General features: G+C 46.8%; 1 protein-coding gene across 1 annotated transcript; it reads right to left on the minus strand.

Moving 5' to 3' along the window:
* Positions 1–748: 748 nt before the first annotated feature.
* On the minus strand, positions 749–2,346 carry LOC141086072 (uncharacterized). Its single transcript, XM_073571773.1, has 2 exons — positions 2,191–2,346; positions 749–2,079 (listed from the first exon to the last, which is right to left on the minus strand). The coding sequence occupies exons 1-2, from the start codon at positions 2,280–2,282 to the stop codon at positions 762–764; spliced, it is 1,410 nt and encodes a 469-aa protein (XP_073427874.1). The 5' UTR covers positions 2,283–2,346; the 3' UTR covers positions 749–761.
* Between the last annotated feature and the right edge of the window lie 20,886 nt (positions 2,347–23,232).

Here is a 23,232-nt window from a genome sequence, read left to right on the forward strand (position 1 = left end):
TCTGACAGCCAAATGGCGGGTCCTATTGACTGCGATCAACCTCAAGACAGAAACTGTGGACGAGGTGATCAAAGCGTGCGTGGTACTCCACAATTTTGTTATCTGCAAGGAACCCATTTCCATTGAGGACACCTCTGAAGAAACCACCTTGCAAGATTACCATGACATTACCACTAGAAGTTCTGTGACGGTTTCAGTAATGAGGGACAATTTTGCACTATACTTTATGTCACCTCAAGGCAGAGTACACTGGCAGGATGACAGAGTGTGAAAGATTTGTGCCCAACCAAACTTGTGTACCTTCTGTACCAACAGTATATACCTTTGCCAACCAAAGTTGGCTATCTTGTCATGGTCTCTATTTTTAGCTTTAGGCCACATGTGTGTACCTGGTTGTGTTTTATGCAAAGTATTTCACCTTTTAACAAACATTGTTAGGAAATCACCAACAATAAACACAACTTTTTAGGTGAAATACTTTGCTTCAAACACAACCAGGAACACAACTGTGGCAAAAAGCTAAAATTTACCCACAGTTATATACCTAGTTTTGAATACCATTTCACCTTTTAAATACCCTGTATTTAACCTTTTTCGCCGCAGAAAGAAATGACAGACAACCAGTGTAAAATAATTTAACTTTTATTGAAAAATGTTTTTTTTAGTAAACTTTTTTAAAATTTTAATAAACTTGTTTAATAAAACTTTGAAACTATAAAACTGAAACCATAAAACTGGTCATTTTTATTTAAATACACACATTATAAATCTGTGTAGTGTGTGGTGGAAATACTGCTGTAGTGGCTGCGGGACACTTCGACACTGGGAGTGTGGAGAGAGGACTGGGATCGTGGTGGGGAAGGAACAGTTAGAGGTGAAGGTGTGGAAAAAACTACAGAATGGGTGGACATGTGGGAAGCAGAAGAGGTGGTGGGTGGTGGAGTGGAGGGTTGGGCAGGGACTGTAGGAGCAGATGATGTTGATGGCAAGTTGTATGGGGAAGGAGTTTGGTACAGGGCAGGTTGCTGGAAGTGGGGAGATGTCTGGTACGGGGCAGGTTGCTGGAGGTGGGGAGATGTCTGGTACGGGGCAGGTTGCTGGAAGTGGGGAGATGTCTGGTACGGGGCAGGTTGCTGGAAGTGGGGAGATGTCTGGTACTGGGGAGGTTGCTGGTACTGGGGAGTTTGCAGGTACTGGGGAGGTTGCTGGTACTGGGGAGGTTGCTGGTACTGGGGAGGTTGCTGGTGCTGGGGAGGTTGCTGGTGCTGGGGAGGTTGCTGGTGCTGGGGAGGTGGATGGTGCTGGGGAGGTGGATGGTGCTGGGGAGGTGGATGGTGCTGGGGAGGTGGATGGTATGTAATAGGAGGGGGAGGATGGAAAGTGGCTGGAGGGGGTGTAGATGTAATAGGAGGGGGAGGATGGAAAGTGGCTGGAGGGGGTGTAGATGTAATAGGAGGGGGAGGATGGAAAGTGGCTGGAGGGGGTGCAGGTGGAGGAACTACTGTGGTGGGAGGAGGAGGTTGGGAGGTAACTTGCTGGAGAGCAGCGTGGCATGAATGCATTACATGCATCTGCTGGGCAGGAGAGAGCGTTTCCATGCGCTCCACAACAGACCTGAAAAAGGTGTGGTTTGGCGAAGATCTTGCTTCTGAATGCATGGTTTGCAGAAGTGTCTTCACCTCCAGAATGCTGGAGTTGATCTGCTGATAGCCTGCGGAGATTTGCTCTGACAAGACTTTTAGACAGTTCTGGAAAGATGCATTCAGATGCAAGAACTCTGGCGCATAAGTCTTTTCCTGACCCCTCTGCCGCTGCCGCCCAGTACCCGCAGGTGTACTAGAGGTGGCAGGGGCAGAAGGGTGGGGTAAAGGGAAAGCGATCTCCTCACCAGCAGCTTCATGCAATGTAGGCGGCCACGATGCTCCTGTGCTGGTGGATGGGACAGATGGGTCGAATGTGTGGGAAGGCTGGGAAGGTGCAGATGTACCGGGGCGGTCGAAGTGTCCCTCGGTGCCGGTCTCCTCAGGGATCGCCTCAGAAGGGTCCAATCGTGCAGGCTCCCGAGTGCTGCTCACCGTGCTGTGGAATAAAGAGAAAAAAAAACAATTAAAATACTGACATGGTATGTCCCTGGCTGAAAAAAAAATTTACATCTAACATTTGTTTTCACATGTGGTGTGTAATATTTACCTTCTGGTGACCATTGTTTCCCGGAGGAACGACAGGGCTTCTGCGTACTTGTACTTGCTCCTGCGTCCTCCAGATCCACTCGGGGCCCGCATCTCTTTATTGAACTCCTTCTTGAAACGATCCCTCACAGACCGCCACCGATTCACAATTCTGTTCCCTGAAACGAGAAAGGAGTGGTTAGTATACAACATCAGTGTTTCCCAAACTCCAGTCCTCATGGTCCCCAGGGGTCATGTTTTCAGGATTTCCATAGTAAATAGAAATCCTGAACACATGATCCGTGGGGACCACGAGGACTGGAGTTCGGGAAACACTGGTTTACATCAAGCAACCGGTACTGTATATACTTACGCTCTGTAATCTGGGCCCGAACATCGAGGTCCTCCCAGCGGCCCACAAGGAGCGAACAGATTTCCTCCCAGAGTCGTCGGATAACGATAAGGTCAGCGTGGCGGCGGTCAGCCATATTCCAGAGCGGCTCCCTTTCTCGGACGAGATCGATGAGGTGGTCCACATCGAGTCCTCCATCCTCACCGTCAGAGTCGGGAACACGCTGTGAAGGCTGTTAAAGAAAAAGACAAAAATAACGCCTCCACATAAGAAATGAAATAAAAAGTGCAAAAAAACAAAGCAAAAATATTTATACTTACACGCTGGTGACCGCCGCGTTGCTGTCGCCGACGACCCTGGGAGGCACTGCGAGGACCTCTTGGCCGAGCACCAGATTGGGAAGACTAGAGAAGAAAACAAAAAATGTTATGTCTTTGGATGTAGGCATTTGTTTGCTGTGTGTGGTCTGCAGAACATTGTTTTCTATGTGTTGTGTGTAGTGTGATGTTGTATTTCTGCGTTTGATGCAAAAAACTTACCAATTGTGAGCCCACTCCAGGTGTCTGTCCACCCCTTCCTTCTTCTTCTGGGAGCTCCTCTTCATCTTGTGAATCCTGTTTTGAAATAAAAGGCAATGAATAGACATATATTACAGAGAAAATGGATTTTGGAAATAAAAACTTACCGTCAAACGCTGACGATGCGAGGGAGGGCTCCCAGAAGATGATGTGCTGTCTTCCTGGTGGCCACACTCCATGCCTGTGGGTGGTGTTCCAGCTGCTGCCATTGCTGCTGCTGCTGCTGCATCTATTGGGCGGCTGTTGAATAAAGAGAAACAAAGGGCCAATGAATATCTTGATATTCAATAGCCCTAGTTTGGAGGAATGGGGGATTTGATAATTACCGTCTCTCATCTGCTGCTGGCCTCCCCTCCTCAGCATGTTGCATTTGCTGCTCCATTTGGGGTGGTTGTGGTGCTGATGGTGCTGCAGTGGTCTCCTGCCTTCTCCTGCTTCGCTTGGATGCTTTCTTGGGTGGCATGTTGGGTGTGGCTGTGGGTCCCACTGTCTTGCTTTTATATATGTCTTGTGGGCAGAGCTACTGAGCATGCTCAGACCGAAAAACCGGATCCGGCCGCCGGACCCGGCTTTCGCCGGATCCGGCGCATTGCGGCGCTCATAGGCTTTCATTGTGTGAAAAAGCCGGACGCGCCGGATCCGGCGTGTCCGGCTTTTTCGCCGAGACAAAAAACGTTACAGTAGACGTTTTTTCCAGACGCCGGATCGCGACACATTGCCGGATCTGGCGAAAACCGGATGAAACGCATGGCCATCCGGCGCGATCCGGCGCAAATGCAAGTCAATGGGGGGAAACCGGATCCGGCATTGCATTTCGCCGGATCCGGTTTCTGTCAAAAGCGCCGGATCGCGCCTGACGGCGAAAACCTGATGTGTGAAAGAGGCCTAAGCCTAAAGAAAGAAAGGGGAAATCTAAACTGCCCCAGAGCAGACCCCAAAGCAATAGACTGCCCCCAACATGTATTGTCAGTGAAAAACAGATGAAAACACAAACACAGACAGAGAGACAGGCTGAGCAAATGATGGGGCCCAACTAACTAGATAGGAAAGGACAGAAAAGATGCTGGCTGCAATCATGCAAAAAACCCTGCCAAAAATAATGTACAACACGTCTGATAGAAAAGGCCCTGAAGTCACTAGACTTCAAAATCACTATATCAGCACTCAGGTATATTCTGAAGACAGAGCAAAGAGATCAACTGCTCAGAGACAAAAATGAAGCTCAGCCCGTCCCAACCAGGGCAGGCTGAACACAAACACTAAGTAAACAGACAAAATCTCATGGAAAAATAGCAGAGCAAAAACTTAGCTTTTAATAGACAGGAACTAAACTGGATGCCAGAGCTCAGAGCAGAAAGGATCACCAGCAACCCAGCAGGGCGTCGGCTGCCTTATATCCACTCAGAAATTCCGGATGTCCAATCACACTCCACCTGTTCAGATGACAGGTTCTTCCCATCCAGATCAATTTCACTACCTCCTTTCACCAGCAGAGGGAGTTCATCAGACATCAGAGGTGAAGGAGAAAATGAACTCATAACAGGGGTGGCAAGATCATGTTGTGGGGTTGTTTTGCTGCAGGAGGGACTGGTGCACTTCACAAAATAGATGGCACCATGAAAAAAGATTATGTGGCAACTTTGAAGCGGCATCTCAAGACATCATCCAGGAAGTTAAAGCTTGGGTGGAAATGGGTTTTCCAAATGAACAATTACTGCCAAAATGGTAACAAAGTGGCTTAAGGATAACAAAATCAATGCTTTGGAGTGGCCATCACAAAGCTCTGATCTCAATTCTATTGAAAAGTTATGGGAAAAGCTGAAAAGGAAGGTATGAGCAAGGCAACCTACAAACCTGGAACAGTTACACCAGTTTTGTCTGGAGGGATGGGCCCAATTTCTTACCAACTATTGTAAAAAGCATGGATTGATATCCCCAAATGTTTGACTCAAGTCTTTCAGGTTAAGGGCAATGGTACCAAATACTAATGAAATGTATGTTAACTTTTGGCTTTGCAGTAAGTAATAAAAATGCCTTCAAACATTCTCTCTCTCTCATTAGCATTTGGCCACTATTAATAATTAGGGTAATCCTAATTGACCTAAAACTGGAAAAGTTTATTTTATTTTCATGACAGATTATGAGAAAAATATGCATTTGTGTCTTTTTATTTGGTGTATGTAAACTTCTAGCTTCAACTGTATCTCCCCTCAAGGATCTGTCCAACAGCCGTCTTACTATATTTATACAGTCAAAATTCAACGCAAACTGATGTTTAGGTGATGCCAGAAAATCATATTTATTATAGTCAGTGAAAATTGGAAACAATAGGCAATATGCAGGAAAAAAAATTACAGATCAACTATACTCAATTATAGACATTTAGACATGAGTTTTTCTTGCATCTTGCGTTTTGTTTCCTGAATTCACTGACTATAATGAATATGATTTTACCTAAACATCAGTGTGTGCAGTGAATTTTGACTGTATGGACTAAGGGTCATCTGGCCTGTTACACCAGCACCTTGCTATGTGACAGAGTGCAGTGCAGGCCAAAACCTCCTCTTCTTACTATATATATATATATATATATATACACACATATATATATATATATATATATATATATATAATATATAAAGCTCAAAGTTTGTATGTATGTATGTATGTATGTATGTGTGTATGTCCGGGATAGGCATCCGCACCGTCGCAGCTACAGCCGCAAAATTTGGCACAGTCACACGTCTGGACCCCGAGAGCGTCCTAAGCTATGTTGTGAGGCGAAATTTTAATCCCGCACATTCCAATTCACCAAACAAATTTGTCCCTGTCTACCTACTGTGGAAAAAGTGTGTGCATGTCAAGCCCCGCCCCTCATTATGATGTCATAATGCCCCTATCTACATACTGGGGAAACAGTGTGTGCGTATCAAGCCCCGCCCCTCATTATGATGTCACAATGGTTGCCATGGCGACGCTGATATCATTATAGGTTGCAAGCCCTGTTGCCGCTCATTATGATGTCATAATGGTTGACTATGGGATGGAGGATATGTATGACGGGTATATGGGCACGGGACTATGGGATGGAGGATGTGCGATGGGTATATGGGCACTGGACTATGGGATGGAGGATATGTATGATGGGTATATGGGCACGGGACTATGAGATGAAGGATGTATGATGGGTATATGGGCATGGGACTATGAGATGAAGGATGTATGATGGGTATATGGGCACGGGACTATGGGATGGAGGATAGTTATAATTTGATATAACTAACCACAGTTAGTTACTATGCCCGGGCAGCGCTGGGCTCTTCAGCTAGTCTAATATATAAAGCTCAAAGTATGTATGTATGTATGTATGTATGTATGTGTGTGTGTGTATGTCCGGGATAGGCATCCGCACCGTCACAGCTACAGTCACAAAATTTGGCACAGTCACACTTCTGGACCCCGAGAGCGTCCTAGGCTATGTTGTGAGGCGAAATTTTAACCCCGCGCATTCCAATTCACCAAACAATTTTGCCCCTATCTACATACTGGGGAAAAGGTGTGTGCGTGTTAAGCCCCACCCCTCATTATGATGTCATAATGCCCCTATCTACATAATAGGGAAAAAGTGTGTGTATCAATCCCCGCCCCTCATTATGATGTCACAATGGTTGCCATGGCGACGCTGATGTCATCATAGGTTGCAAGCCCCGCCGCTCATTGTGATGTCATAATGGTTGACTATGGGATAGAGGATGTGTGATGGGTATATGGGCACTGGACTATGGGATGGAGGATATGTATGATGGGTATATGGGCACGGAACTATGGGATGGAGGATATGTATGATGGGTATATGGGCATGGGACTATGAGATGAAGGATGTGTGATGGGTATATAGGCACTCGACTATGGGATGACGAATATGTATGATGGGTATATGGGCACGGAACTATGGGATGGAGGATATGTATGATGGGTATATGGGCATGGGACTATGAGATAAAGGATGTGTGATGGGTATATGGACACTCGACTATGGGATGACGAATATGTATGATGGGTATATGGGCATGGGACTATGGGATGGAGGATGTGTGATGGGTATATGGGCATAGGACTATGGGATGGAGGATGTGTGATGGGTATATGGGCACTCGACTATGGGATGATGAATATGTATGATGGGTATATGGGCATGGGACTATGGGATGGAGGATGTGTGATGGGTATATGGGCATGGGACTATGGGATGGAGGATGTGTGATGGGTATATGGGCATGGGACTATGGGATGGAGGATGTGTGATGGGTATATGGGCATGGGACTATGGGATGGAGGATGTGTGATGGGTATATGGGCACTCGACTATGGGATGGAGGATATGTATGATGGGTATATGGCACGGGACTATGAGATGAAGGATGTGTGATGGGTATATGGGCATAGGACTATGGGATGGAGGATGTGTGATGGGTATATGGGCACTCGACTATGGGATGACGAATATGTATGATGGGTATATGGGCATGGGACTATGGGATGGAGGATGTGTGATGGGTATATGGGCATGAGACTATGGGATGGAGGATGTGTGATGGGTATATGGGCATGGGACTATGGGATGGAGGATGTGTGATGGGTATATGGACACTCGACTATGGGTTGGAGGATATGTATGATGGGTATATGGGCACGGGCCTATGCGATCATGGATATGTATGATGGGTATATGGGCATGGGACTATGGGATGGAGGATGATTATAATTTGCTATAACTAACCACAGTTAGCTACTATGCCCGGGCAGCACCGGGCTCTTCAGCTAGTGTATATATATATATATATATATATATATAATACATACCTACAGGACATCATATTGCAGACAATATAGCCAGTTATAACAGTACCACACCATTTAGGGCACTGGTGGCAAACCTCTCTGTAGGAATGTGCACCATCGCCTCAACACTTTTGACCTTTTCTCCTGCCCTTTAAATTCTTCTTGCACTGTGAGCATGCCGCATTCACTACTGAATGATGTGGTGCATACAACAAAACTGGCCAGTGCAAGCGTCTGGATGTACTTATTGACCGGAGCTAGCGATTGATGTTCTCCTGTCCCAAAATGTCTCCTGTGATGGGTGCACCAGCTCCAAATTGTCTCCTATGAAGCATGCAACATCCTCAAATGTCTCCTGTGATATGCGCACCTGCCTTAATTGTCTGTTAGGATGTATGTGCTCCAGCATCAATGTCTCCTGTGATACATTTATTAGCCCAAAGTATTTCCTATGATGTGTGTGGCAGAACCAATGTCTCCTGTGATGTTTACACCAGCCTCAACGTCTCCTGTGAAGTGCATACTCCAGTCCCAATATCTTCTGTGAAATATAAACTCTTGTCCTAATGTCTCCTGTGAAGTGCATACTCATTCTCCAATGTCTCCTGAGAAGTAGAGTTGAGCGAAACGGGTCGGTCAATTTCAAAAGTCGCCGACTTTCGCAAAAGTCGGGTTTCATGAAACGAAACCCGACCATAGCGTGACGTCGGCCACGAGGTCGGCGACCATGGCGCCAAAGTCGCGTTTCAAAAGATGCTTCCAGACGCCCTTTTTCAGCCAATGATGGAGGGCGCACACTGTGGGCAACATGATAACATAGGCAGCAGTCACTACCATCTTTGAGAAGGGCATGCAAGTGATTGGCTTGCGTTGTGTGGCGTTACAGGGGCTATAAAAGGGCATGCACGCTGACCGCCATCTTACTTCTGCTGATCTCAGAATAGGGAGAGCTGCTGCTGATGCTGATTCTGTAGGGAGAGCTTTAGGCAGGGAAGAAGGTACAAAAAACTAATTCTGTTGCTAGTGATTTTGCCTGTACAACACACCAGTTAGTGTGCTGTGCAAGGGGAGGCTATATTTTGGTGCATTCAGCTGTGTTGGTTATTAGGCTGCCTTATAAGGCTCCCTGATAGCTGCATTGCTGTTTTCACACTGCTGTGCAAACTGCTTTTTTAAAAGCAAAAATACTTTTCATCCTCTTTTTTGCCCAGTTACCAAGCGTTCATTTTTCCACACTTTTGTGTGCAGCAGTCCTGCTTATTAGGCTGCCTGCTGCCATACTTGCAACTAAGAGCATCATTGTCAGCTTGCTCAATCTGTAGGGAGATTCAAATTCTCCCCAGTCCTATATAGACATTTTATACACCATCCTATTTCAGCCTGCTATATTGAGGTGTACTCTACACTGAGCCTGAGATAATAGTTCAGTGTCCTCAAGTCTGTAGGGAGATTCAAATTCTCCCCAGTCCTATATAGACATTTTATACACCATCCAATTTCAGCCTGTCATATTGAGGTGTAATCTACATTGGGCCTGAGATAATAGTTCAGTGTCCTCAAGTCTGTAGGGAGATTCAAATTCTCCCCAGTCCTATGCAGACATTTTATACACCATCCAATTTCAGCCTGTTATATTGAGGTGTAATCTACACTGGGCCTGAGATAATAGTTCAGTGTCCTCAAGTCTGTAGGGAGATTCAAATTCTCCACAGTCCTATATAGACATTTTATACACCATCCAATTTCAGCCTGTCATATTGAGGTGTAATCTACACTGGGCCTGAGAAAATAGTTCAGTGTCCACAAGTCTGTAGGGAGATTCAAATTCTCCCCAGTCCTATATAGACATTTTATACACCATCCAATTTCAGCCTGTCATATTGAGGTGTAATCTACATTGGGTCTGAGATAATAGTTCAGTGTCCTCAAGTCTGTAGGGAGATTAAAATTCTCCCCAGTCCTATATAGACATTTTATACACCATCCTATTTCAGCCTGCTATATTGAGGTGTACTCTACACTGGGCCTGAAATAGTTCAGTGTCCTCAAGTCTGTAGGGAGATTCAAATTCTCCATAGTCCTATATAGACATTTTATACACCATCCAATTTCAGCCTGTCATAGTGAGGTGTAATCTACATTGGGCCTGAGATAATAGTTCAGTGTCCTCAAGTCTGTAGGGAGATTCAAATTCTCCCCAGTCCTATGTAGACATTTTATACACCATCCAATTTCAGCCTGTTATATTGAGGTGTAATCTACACTGGGCCTGAGAAAATAGTTCAGTGTCCTCAAGTCTGTAGGGAGATTCAAATTCTCCCCAGTCCTATATAGACATTTTATACACCATCCTATTTCAGCCTGTCATGTTGAGGTGTAATCTACATTGGGCCTGAGATAATAGTTCAGTGTCCTCAAGTCTGTAGGGAGATTTAAATTCTCCCCAGTCCTATGTAGACATTTTATACACCATCCAATTTCAGCCTGTTATATTGAGGTGTAATCTACACTGGGCCTGAGAAAATAGTTCAGTGTCCTCAAGTCTGTAGGGAGATTAAAATTCTCCCCAGTCCTATATAGGCATTTTATACACCATCCAATTTCAGCCTGTCATATTGAGGTGTAATCTACATTGGGCCTGAGATAATAGTTCAGTGTCCTCAAGTCTGTAGGGAGATTCAAATTCTCCCCAGTCCTATGTAGACATTTTATACACCATCCAATTTCAGCCTGTTATATTGAGGTGTACTCTACACTGGGCCTGAAATAGTTCAGTGTCCTCAAGTCTGTAGGGAGATTCAAATTCTCCACAGTCCTATATAGACATTTTATACACCATCCAATTTCAGCCTGTCATATTGAGGTGTAATCTACACTGGGCCTGAGAAAATAGTTCATAATTAAATATATATAAACTTGGCACACACCAAAGTTTTCTGATGCAGAAAGGTGATTTTTAATTATACAACAGTACATACATACACAGACGTTTCGGTCTAGGACCTTCATCAATGTACGATATATTGTACTGTGAGATTCTTAGTGACTGGGCTTTGTGAGATAGACCAATCCTGTGAGGAGGCACATGAAGCCGTCTCACTGCGTGGTGATTTGTGGAGTGTGGACGCAGTATCCACCGCGAATCCCAAGTGCCAGCACTTGGGATTCGCGGTGGATACTGCATCCACACTCCACAAATCACCACGCAGTGGGACGGCTTCATGTGCCTCCTCACAGGATTGGTCTATCTCACAAAGCCCAGTCACTAAGAATCTCACAGTACAATATATCGTACATTGATGAAGGTCCTAGACCGAAACGTCTGTGTATGTATGTACTGTTGTATAATTAAAAATCACCTTTCTGCATCAGAAACCTTTGGTGTGTGCCAAGTTTATATATATTTAGTTCACGGATTGGGATCCTACTTGGGCACCACCTACAATTCTCAGGGTTGTGCCAACGTTTTTGTTCTTACTGAAAAAATAGTTCAGTGTTCTCAAGTCTGTAGGGAGATTCAAATTCTCCACAGTCCTATATAGACATTTTATACACCATCCAATTTCAGCCTGTCATATTGAGGTGTAATCTACACTGGGCCTGAGAAAATAGTTCAGTGTCCTCAAGTCTGTAGGGAGATTCAAATTCTCCCCAGTCCTATATAGACATTTTATACACCATCCAATTTCAGCCTGTCATATTGAGGTGCAATCTACATTGGGCCTGAGATAATAGTTCAGTGTCCTCAAGTCTGTAGGGAGATTAAAATTCTCCCCAGTCCTATGTAGACATTTTATACACCATCCAATTTCAGCCTGTTATATTGAGGTGTAATCTACACTGGGCCTGAGAAAATAGTTCTGTGTCCTCAAGTCTGTAGGGAGATTAAAATTCTCCCCAATACTATATACACCTTGTACCTTGTTTTACAGTACCATATTGCTGGTGGTATTTTGGGTACATTTTCCCAAAAATGAGGAAGTGTGTTGGAAGAGGCCGTGGAAGTAGGCGGGGGTTTCCACCTGGTAATGATGGCATTGGTGGTGGTGGTGGATCTGCTGGTAGTGGCAAAAGCACAATAGCACCTAATGCAGGAGGTGTTGAGCCTGCGTCATCGTCTGGCTCCACATGGCTTCAAAGGCTCCCTTTTCTGGGAGTAGGTAAACCGCTTTTAAAGCCGGAGCTTCAGGAACAAGTTTTGGCTTACATTGCTGACACAGCCTCCAGCTCTATCGCCTCCTCTTCTGAACTTTCAAAAAATAAAAGTCGTCATTGGAGGCTCATGGTCAGGAACCACACCTTTCCTTTTGTCCTTCACCCCTACCAAAAGTAAAGGATGTGGCAGGCCACACTACAGATTACTCCATGGAGCTCTTTTTACATACCATGCCTGGGTTATCAAGTCAAATCGTGAATTACCCAGTCCAAGAAGAATCTGACATGGAGTGCACTGATGCACAGCCACTGCTAGATTTATCTGCTGGTACATTCACTCAGAGCACTACATTGTCCTCGCAGTGTACTGAGCCAGAATCTGACCCTGATGAAACTCAGGTGCCCCTTCCTGCTTACTATACCATCGTACATGGTGACACAGAGGAAGATGCACGTGACATTGAGGAGCTGATGGATGACCCAGTTTTTGACCCAGATTGGCATCCATTGAGGAAGAGGGTGCCACTGCCAATAGCTCAGAAGAAGAGGAGGAGCATCCGCAGCAGACATCGACATCGCAACAGCTGTTAACTGGCAGGCCCGGAGCAGTCCAAAAACGGGTTACAAAAACCAAAAGATTTGCAGGACAGCTAGGCCAGACGGTCAAATTAGCACAGCGTGCAAGGCCTCAAAATGTCTTCCATAGTAGGAAGAGTGCAGTGTGGCACTTTTTTGAACAAAATCCTAATGATCAGGCAAAGGTTATCTGTAAGAAGTGCGCAAAGACCTTTAGCCGAGGGAAAAATCTGAGAAATTTTAATACCAGTTGCATGCTTAGACATTTAACCACCATGCACTTGCAAGCGTGGACGGACTACCAAACCTCATGTACCACATGTGCAACTGCTCCCAATGAAGGTAGTCAGCAATGCTGCATCGTTTCCCCCACTGTAAGGCCATCGGTTAGCACACCACCAGCAGCAAATGTTGAGGTGTCGTCACAATGCCAAAGCAGTCAGGGAATCACAATGTTATTACTACGAAAGACTGAATCTAGGCAATCAGAAAAAACACCAACTCCATCACCATCATCAACCCTCTCTCAGTCCGCCATGTCCACTGCTAGTTCCACCATATGCAGCTCTCAAGTCCAGCTGATCCTACCAGAGAGTATGAGTAGGACAAGAAAGTACTCATCCTCTCATCCGCGTACACTGGGTTTGAACGCCCACATTGCCAAACTCGTTAGAGATGATGCCCTACCGGTTGGTTGAAAGCAAAGCTTTCCGCGAACTCATGTCCTATGCAGTACCACGCTATGACCTACCCAGTCGCCACTTCTTTTCTCACAAAGCCGCATCAGCCCTCCATCTTCATGTGAAAGACCACATTGTCCATGCACTCAAGCAATCAATGAGTGGAAAGCTGCACCTCATAACAGATGCATGGTCCAGTAGGCATGGCCAGAGCCGTTACGTGTCCATCACTGCACACTAGGTTAATGTGGTGGATGCAGGGTCCACAGAGGACAGCTGCGGTGGGACAGTGCTGCCTAGCCCACGTTATAGGAAACAGTTGGGTGTAGGCGTTCGACCCTCCTTCTCTTCCTCCTCCAGAAGCGAAAGCTCGTCCACAGAGCGCAGTCGCACAAGCACTCCATCTGCAGCTGCCAGTGTTGCACACTCGGTGTCCCACTATCGAACAGCTAGTGGTAAGCGTCAGCAGGCTGTGTTGAAGATGATGTGTTTGGGCAACAACAGACACACCGCAGAGGTACTGGCCGACTACTTGCAGTGACAAACTGAGTCATGGCTGGGCAGTCTACATCTTGAGGCAGGCAAGCTAGTAAGCGATAACGGCTGGAATTTTGTGGCAGCCATATCCCTTTCAAAACTCCGACACATACCTTGCCTGGCTCACACCTTGAACGTGGTGCAGTGCTTCCTCAATAATTTTCTGGAGTTAACAGGCCTGCTCCAGAAGGACCGAAGACTGTGCTCGCACATCCGCCGGTCGCCCGAACACTCCAGTCGTATGCAGAAGCTGCAGCGATTGCTCCAAATTCCCAAGCACCGCCTAATTATCGACGTTGCAACAAGGTGGAACTCCACCCTGCACATGGTTGAGAGGCTGTGCGAACAGAGGCAGGCTGTAATACATTTTTGGGAGGATACACAGCCAGGCACTTTGAGGGCAGACATGGAGTTGTCGGGTGTGCAGTGGTCGAAGCTGAAAGACCTCTGTAAAGTCCTTCAGTGTTTTGAGGAATGCACATGACTGGTAAGCGCAGACGACGCCCTCATAAGCATGAGCATCCCACTTATGCATCTGCTCATGCAAACTTTGACGCACATTAAGGAGCAGGCATCTGCAGCCGAGGAGGATGAGGAAGAGGAGGAGGGAAGCCTTGATGACAGTCAGCCATTGTCTGCTCCGGGACCTCTCCTGGATGAGGTGGAGGAAGAAGAGGAAGAGGAGGAGGATGATGATGGGGATAATTATTTAGGGGAGGAGGAAGCTTCTCGTGGGGCAAGAGAAAATGTTGGTGTGGCAAGGTCAAGTACAGGGTTTGTGCGTGACTGGAGGGATGTGGATTTGCCAGAAAGTGCTCCCCCACCCAGCACTCGCAGTGCATCATTGACACCTGGAACATTGGCCCACATGTCAGATTATGCCTTGCAGATCCTAAAACGGGACCCCCACATTGCCAAAATGATGAACGATGCCGACTACTGGTTGGCCAGCATCCTGGATCCACGCTATAAAGGCAAATTCCAAAACATCATGCCACAGGAGAACCTTGACCTAATATTGGCTAACAAACGAGCAACTCTGGTAAACCATTTGTTTGAGGCATTCACAGCACACAGCAGCGGTGATGGTTCTCCAACGAGCCGTAGTGGGCAACATGGAAGAGGTGTTCGTGGTGCACACATCAGAAGTTGCATTGGAGACAGGGGTTTCATGACCATGTTGTGGACTGATTTTTCAAGTCCCGCTCACACGACTGGTAATACGGCATCGATTGAAGGTGACAAGAGACAGCAGTTGTCAACTATGGTTACAAACTACTTCTCTTCCCATATCGATATTCTCCCTCACAGGTCATTCCCCTTTGACTATTGGGCCTCTAAACTGGACGCCTGGCCTGAATTGGCACAAAATGCCTTTCAGGAGCTCGCTTGGTCTGCTGCTAGTGTGCTATCGGAAAGAGTCTTCAGTGCTGCTGGCTCAATCCTGACAGAAAAAAGGAGTCGACTGTCAACCCAAAATGTTGATGATCTAACCTTCAGTAAAATGAACCATGCTTGGGTATCAAAGGATTTTGTCCCACCTTCCCCTGATGACACATAGGTTGCCAGAAAAATGGCTCGCTTTTGTCCTCCTCTTCCTCAGACTTCTCCAATTCCTCCATTTGCAGCTGCTGAAAGTCCAACATCAACATATGCCATTTTGCAAACCTCTCTAACTGGGCTGCCTCCCCCCCATGGCCCGGGGTCACCACCTAGAGCACGCAACCGTGCGAGCGCCATTGCCCTGGACAGGTGGGTGGGCCGACTCTTGGGTGCCGACACTGGCACAGGGTCCCTCATAGTGCAATCAAGTGTCTCTGATGGTGGAGGTGCACACCCGCAGTCAGACACACCGGCCTACTATGAGGGGCCCAGTGCCAGTAACGAAGCCCACGAGTGGGCCCCCCTTGCTTGGGTTGGGCCCCAGTATTTGCAATATTTACCTCTCCCTGCTCCTCCGCTGTGCAGTTTGGGCTGTCCAATCCTTCCCTGGGACTGCCACTACAAATTTGGTGAACTGATAGAAGATGATGGTTAAGATGTAGCTATGCCCTGTCCTGCTGGCCGGGCTCTAGCTTCAGATGATCAATGGCTTCCATTTCTTATGGACGTCGACTCACAATGAGATGCAGTGGTGGTTTATCATCAACTTTCACAGTTTTCCTACTCACAGACGTGTGACATTCCTGCCCACATTTTTAAATGTGCCCTCTCATGCCAATCCAATAGAATCGCCTACAGCCTGTGGCTTCTGTCTTTTGCACTCCAAAGTTACCTGACAGATCATGATAGGCAGTGAGGACCATGTCTACATCTCTCCCTGTGATCAAAATTTGATGGAGATGAGTAACGGTGATGGGATCAACGGTACTGTGATACAGCAACCCTTTCTTCACAAAGAACTGTTTTTGCTGTCTCCACTCACAAAGTAATTGAGGGTCAGCATCGCCTCTGAGAATTCTCCCAGGAGTTTTTCCCCTGATTAGTAATTCCTAAATTTCTGCAATCACTCGACTTTATGTCTGTAATTTTATCCATCTCGTTTCCTTTTGCGGAGAGTCTGGACTGTCTTACTGAGACAGAAATATATATGAAGATTTAAAAATACCCCAACAGTGTATGCTGGTGTACTCTTCAAAAACATTTCCTTTTTTCTGCTTTAGATTGCTGTCTAATCCATACTGAGGCTGTGAGTGTCTTTGTCGGACTCCGGAAATAAACACGGAGATTTTAAATGTTTAAACTATGCTATATATACCTGTTATCCGGTGATACTGTACTCTTTCTCAACTTTCTGCAATCTTGTCGAATCCATACTGTGCCTGAGACCGTCTGAGTCTGCCTCCTGATTACAGATGAGTGATGTTTGAGTGTGACTGTTGGCCAAGTTCAAATTCTTGCTGTTTTGGGCAGTGTTAGATCCGTTCGTCGAACTACAACACTGATTAAAATTCGGCTGTTCGAGTTTCCATTCGAGAACGCTTCGTTAAACAAACGCGTATCTTTTTTTTCACATTAATAATGGTTTTCAATGATAATAGACAGTTTTAGGGCATAGTAGCGGTGCCTGGTAGCCAGCAGTGTAGTACACCTGTGAAGGAGCTACACCATGTGTGTTTCTAATAATTTTTTACCTCATATTGTCCTGAAAATCCTTTTGGGCCTTGTAACTGTGTCTGCTACTCAGAAAAGGAGCCCACCCATGAACCGAGCTATGCCTCCTGTTTATGAAAGAACCAGTTTTTGATTGCATTTACACCACTTAATACTTTGTGCCTAGTAACTGTGTGTGCTACTCAGCAGAGTTGGCCACCTGTGAACCAAGCTATGCCACCTGTTTAAGTAAGAACTGTGTGCTACTCAGCAGAGGAGCCCAGCTGTTAAGCAAGCTACAGCACCTGTGGTTTGGACACTTAATTTTTTCACATTCTCTCTGGAATGCCGTTTAGGCCTAATTCCGGAATTACGGTTGACCTGCACTTACTGGGAAGTGCTTGTTCGCGGGGAAGAATTGTAATCCCAGATCTCCATCGCTAACGGGGTTCAGCGTGTTTTCCACACCTCTAAGCGATACACGCTGGTCGTTTCATTGTAGCACGCGTGCAACCCCGGACGTGTAAGGGCATGACAGACCTGTTATTGGCCGTTCTCGCGTGCCAGAGCCTCGCGTGACCCTCTAGTAAGCTGGACGCGGACCGCGGGGGCATGCCTGAGTCTCATACGTTAATGGAATTAAGCTTGCAATCTGTGCAGCATTTTGTGGATGGCATGGTTGAGGTAGCCCGTGTTGAGTCCAACTAAGCCGCAGGCTCCACTGCTGGTGGTGCCCTTCTGGACTTTCCTTTAGGGTTCAGCTTTGCAACCATACTGCCCCCGGAAACCAAACACTTTTCTTGACAGTGACATTCTGGTAAAAGAGAGCGATGACATCACGTCTGTATGCCCTCTGCCTAAACAGTCCAAGTGCAGAGAGATGGAAGATGGGGACGACGAGGAGTCCAGAGTACAGGGATTACCTAGCGAGGAGACTTATTTAATTGTTTTAAAGGTTGGGAGCAATTTTTGGGGAGCACGATACTCTGCAGAATGATATCTGGGGCCCACCATACACTGGAGCATTCCAAAGGTGGACATCAGTCACTGGAGCAGCATTTACAGGGCCCATTATACACTGGAGCATTAGAAATGGGGCTCATTATATATGGAGCATTATTTGGGCCAATAAGACACTGGAGCTTCATCCATGGTGAACAACATAGCATTATGTGGAGCTCATCATATACTGTATTGAACATTATATGGGACCAATGATTCTGTATGGAGAAATATATGGGCCTCATTACTCTGTATGGCGCACTATGCGGTGGCCATAATACTGTATGGAGGAATATACTGTCTGTTTTTGGAGCTATTGTAGAATTTAAAATGGATATCAGTCATGTGATGTAAGAATTGAAGTATTTTTCATTGTACTGTACCGCTATTTCTCTGCCGTATCAAAGGATCATGAATTGTGGCATGTGTTAAAGGAGCCCAGTGACACTCTTTGGCCCAGGGCCCACGAAAACCTGGAGCCAGAATCCCCCCCCACAACTTTAGCCAAATAACCCCCAGTTTTCAATGCCTAACTATTATTATAAAGTAAATTAAGGTTGACAAGCTTAAGGAATAAGAATTGATGTTTTTGGCATTAAAATGGGCACTCTAGGTGTGTTTCCTGTCCTCCACTCACTGCCGACTTTTCTTCCCCATTGACTTACATTGGGTTTCGTGTTTCAGTCGGACTTTGACTTTGCACAATAATCGGCCGATTTCGTTCGACCCGACTTTTGCGAATGTCGGGTTTCGTGAAACCCGACTCGATCCGAAAAAAGGCAAAGTCACTCAACTCTACTGAGAAGTATATACTCTAGCCCCAATATCTAGTGTGGTGTGCACCAGCTCCAAATGTCTCCTGTGATGTATATACTCCAGCCTTAGCATCTTCTGTGAAGTACATACTCCAGCCCCAATGTCTGCTGTGAAGTATATACTCTAGACTAGAGTTGAGCGACTTTTGTTTTTTTATGGTCGAGTTTCGTTTCGTGAAACCCGACTTTTCCAAAAGTCGGGTAGAGCAAGATCGGCCGATTATAGGAAAAAGTCGGGGTCGTCCCGAAACACGAAACCCAATGTAAGTCAATGGGTAATAAAAGTTGGCAGTGAGTGGAGGACAGGAAACACACCTACAGTGCTCATTTGAATGCCAAAAGCATCAATTCTTCTTACTTAAGCTGGTCAACCTTAATTAACTTCATAATACAAGTTACGCACTGAAAAATGGGGGTTATTTGGCTAAAGTTGTGGGGGGGTAGGGCTGGCTCCAGGTTTTCATGTGCCCTGGGTGAAAGAGCGCCCCTTTAACACATACCACAACTCATCATGCTCCGATACGGCAGAGAAATAGCGGTATAGTACAATGAAAAATACTACACTTTTTACATCTCATGACGAGGCCCATCTATTTCTCCATACAGAATCATTGGTCCCATATAATGTTTGAAACAGTATATGATGAGCTCCACATAATGCTACAGTATATGTTGGTCCCCATGGATGAAGCTCCACTGTCTTATGGGCCCAAATAATGCTCCAAACATAATGGGCCCCATTTCTAATGCTCTAGTGTATAATGGGCCCTGTAAATGCTGCTCCAGTGTCTGATGTCCACCTTTGGAATGTTCCAGTGTATGGTGGGCCCCATCTATCATTCTCCAGAGTATAGTGCTCCCCAAAAATTGCTGTCCCAACATTGAAAACAATGAAATAAGTCTCCTCGCTAGGGAATCCCTGTACTAGTCTGGACTCCTCGTCGTCCCCATCTTCCATCTCACTGCACAGTATTTCAACCTTGCAAGTGCTGTGATCCTGAGCAAGCAGGGGGGGCCCACTCGTTGGCGACGGCACTGGCACAGGGCCCATGATAGTACGGTGGTGTGTCTGATGGCGGGTGGGCCGAACCTGCACTTTCATCTGCAGCTTCCTCTTTGTCACCGTGTAAGATGGAACTGTATATGGGAAGGGTAACCTGAGTTTCATCAGGGTCAGATTCAGGCCGTGTAGCGTGCGAGGGGAATGTAGTGGTCTGGGTCAATGTACCAGCAGATTCATCGAGCAGTGGCTGGGCATCAGTGCACTTGTGTCGCCCCCAGGAGTACGGTCGCCACAGTGGCATTACCTTCTTCCTAGGGAGTGTGATGTCATGCTTGGGAGCAACGAAGGATCTCTCTAGCAGGTTAACTGATTGGGCGGCGTTATTCCCACGAGTCATGACCCTCCAAACAGCATTCATGAAGGCAAAGTGTTTGTTTTACATGGGCAGTATGGTTGCAAAGCTGAACCTTAAAGGAATGTCCAGAAGGGCACCACCAGGAGTGGAGCCTACAGCGTAATTTGACTCAACACGGGCAACCTCAACCATGCCAGCTAGAGAACAGATGCACACATTGCAAGCTTAATTCCGTTAACGAACGAGACTCCGTCATGCCCCACGGTCCGAGTCCGGCTTACTAGAGGGACACGTGAGGCTCTGGCACATGAGATTGGCCAATAACTGGTGTGTCATGCCCTTACATGTCCGTGGCTGCATGTGCGCTACACTGAAAAGGCCAGCGTTTGTCGCTTACAGGTGCAGATAACCCGCTGAACAACGTTAGTGATGGGGATCACTGATTACAATTATTACTCGCGAACGATGATTTCCCAGTAAGTGCAGGTCAACCGCAGTTCCGGAATTAGGCCTAACCGACATTCCTGAAAAAATGAAAAACTTACGTGTGCAAACCACAGGTGCTGTAGCTTGCTTAACAGCTTGCCAGCCGTTCTCCGGCCCAGTATGGATTACACGTGATTGCACAAAGGTGAGAAAGGGTACCGTATCCCCGGATAACATGTATGGATAGCGTACACATTCAAAAGATATGTCTATACATCAGGAGGCAGGCTCAGATGGTGTTAGGCCCAGTATGGCTTGCATGTGATTGCACAAAGGTGAGAAAGGGTACCGTATCCCCGGATAACATGTATGGATAGCGTACACATTCAAAAGATATGTCTATACATCAGGAGGCAGGCTCAGATGGTGTTAGGCCCAGTATGGCTTGCAAGTGATTGCACAAAGGTGAGAAAGGGTACCGTATCCCCGGATAACATGTATGGATAGCGTACACATTCAAAAGATATGTCTATACATCAGGAGGCAGGCTCAGACGGTGTTAGGCCCAGTATGGCTTGCAAGTGATTGCACAAAGGTGAGAAAGGGTACCGTATCCCCGGATAACATGTATGGATAGCGTACACATTCAAAAGATATGTTTATACATCAGGAGGCAGGCTCAGATGGTGTTAGGCCCAGTATGGCTTGCACGTGATTGCACAAAGGTGAGAAAGAGTACCGTATCCCCGAATAACATGTATGGATAGCGTACACATTCAAAAGATATGTCTATACATCAGGAGGCAGGCTCAGACGGTGTCAGGCACAGTATGGATTTGACGGCCCAGACTACACAGCGGAGGAGCAGGGAGAGGTAAAGATTGCAAATGCTGGGGCCCTGCCCAAGCAAGGGGGGCCCACTCGTGGGCGTCGGTACTGGCACTGGGCCCCTCATAGTACGGCGGTGTGTCTGACGGCGGGTGTGCACCACCACCGTCAGAGACACTTGATTGCACTATGAGGGACCCTGTGCCAGTGCCCGCGCCCAAGAGTCGGCCTACCCACCTGTCCAGGGCAACGGCACTCGCACGGTGTCGTGCGCTAGGTGGTGACCCCGGCCATGGGGGGGGGAGGCTGCACAGTTAGGGAGTTTTAGAAAGTGGCATATGTTGATGTTGGACATTCAGCTGATGCAAACGGCGAAATAGGTCAAGTCCTAGGAAGAGGTGGACCAAAGCAAGCCATTTTTCTGTCACCCTATGTGTCATCAGGGGAAGGTGGGACAAAATCCTTGGAAACCCATGCATGGTTCATTTTAATGAAGGTTAGATCATCCACATTTTGGGTTGACAGACGGGTCCTTTTTTCTGTCAGGATTGATCCAGCTGCACTGAAGACTCTTTCCGATAGCACACTTGCAGCTGGGCAAGCGAGCTCCTGTAAGGCATATTGTGCCAATTCAGGCCAGGTGTCCAGTTTAGCAGCCCTATAGTCAAAGGGGAATGACCTGTGTGGGAGAACATCGATATGGGAGGAAAAGTAGTTTGTAACCATAGTTGACAACTGCTGTCTCCTGTCACTTTCCATCGATGCTGTATTACCAGTTGTGTGAGCGGTACTTGAAAAATCAGTCCACAACATTGTCATGAAACCCCTGTCTCCAACGCCACTTCAGCTGTGTGCACCATGAACACCTCTGCCAAGCTGCCCCCGGCCCGTACGGCTCGTGTGAGTACCATCACCACTGCTGTGTGCTGGGAATGTCTCAAGCAACCGATTTACCAGAGTTGCTTATTTATTAGCCAATATTAGGTCAAGGTTCTCCTGTGGCATGATGTTTTGTAATTTGCCTTTATAGCGTGGATCCAGGATGCTGGCCAACCAGTAGTCGTCATCGTTCATCATTTTAGCAATGCGGGGGTCCCTTTTTAGGATCCGCAAGGCAAAATCTGACATGTGGGCCAATGTTCCCGGTGTCAATGATGCACTGCGAGTGCTGGTTGGAGGAGCACTTTCTGGCAAATCCACATCCCTCCAGTCACGCACAAACCCTGTACCAGACCTTGCCACGCCAACATTTTCACTTGCCCCACGAGATGCATCCTCCTCCCCTAAGTAATCATCCCCATCATCATCCTCCTCCTCCTCTTCTTCCTCCAACTCGTCCAGGAGAGGTCCCTGAGCAGACAATGGCTGAATGTCATCAAGGATTCCCTCCACCTCTTCCTCCTCTTCAACATTGGCTGCAGACGCCTGCTCCTTAAGGTGCGTCAAAGTTTGCATGAGCAGACGCATAAGTGGGATGCTCATGCTTAGGATGGCGTCGTCTGCGCTTACCAGCCGTGTGCATTCCTCAAAACACTAAAGGACTTTACAGAGGTATTTTAGCTTTGACCAGTGCACACCTGTCAACTCCATGGCTCCTCTCAAAGTGCCTGGCCGTGTATCCTCCCACAAATGCATTATGGCCTGCATCTGCTCGCACAGGGGCTCCACCATGTGCAGGGTGGAGTTCCACCTTGTTGCAATGTCGATAATGAGGCGGTGGTTGGGAAGGTGGAGCAATCGCTGCAGCTTCTGCATACGAACGGAGTGTACAGGCGACCGGCGGATGTGCGCGCACAGTCTTCACACCTTATGGAGCAGGGCT

Source organism: Dendrobates tinctorius, unplaced genomic scaffold (genome assembly GCF_039654945.1).
Source record: "Dendrobates tinctorius isolate UK_male_01 unplaced genomic scaffold, ASM3965494v1 ptg000030l, whole genome shotgun sequence".
Lineage (NCBI taxonomy): Eukaryota > Metazoa > Chordata > Amphibia > Anura > Dendrobatidae > Dendrobates > Dendrobates tinctorius.

Excerpts from the sequence above, each read along its gene's own strand:
- LOC141086072 (XM_073571773.1), bottom strand. The coding sequence starts at position 2,282 with ATGCGGGCCCCGAGTGGATCTGGAGGACGCAGGAGCAAGTACAAGTAC. Across the intron at positions 2,080-2,190 it reads GAAACAATGGTCACCAGAAG|CACGGTGAGCAGCACTCGGG; the intron begins GTAAATATTACA and ends TTTATTCCACAG.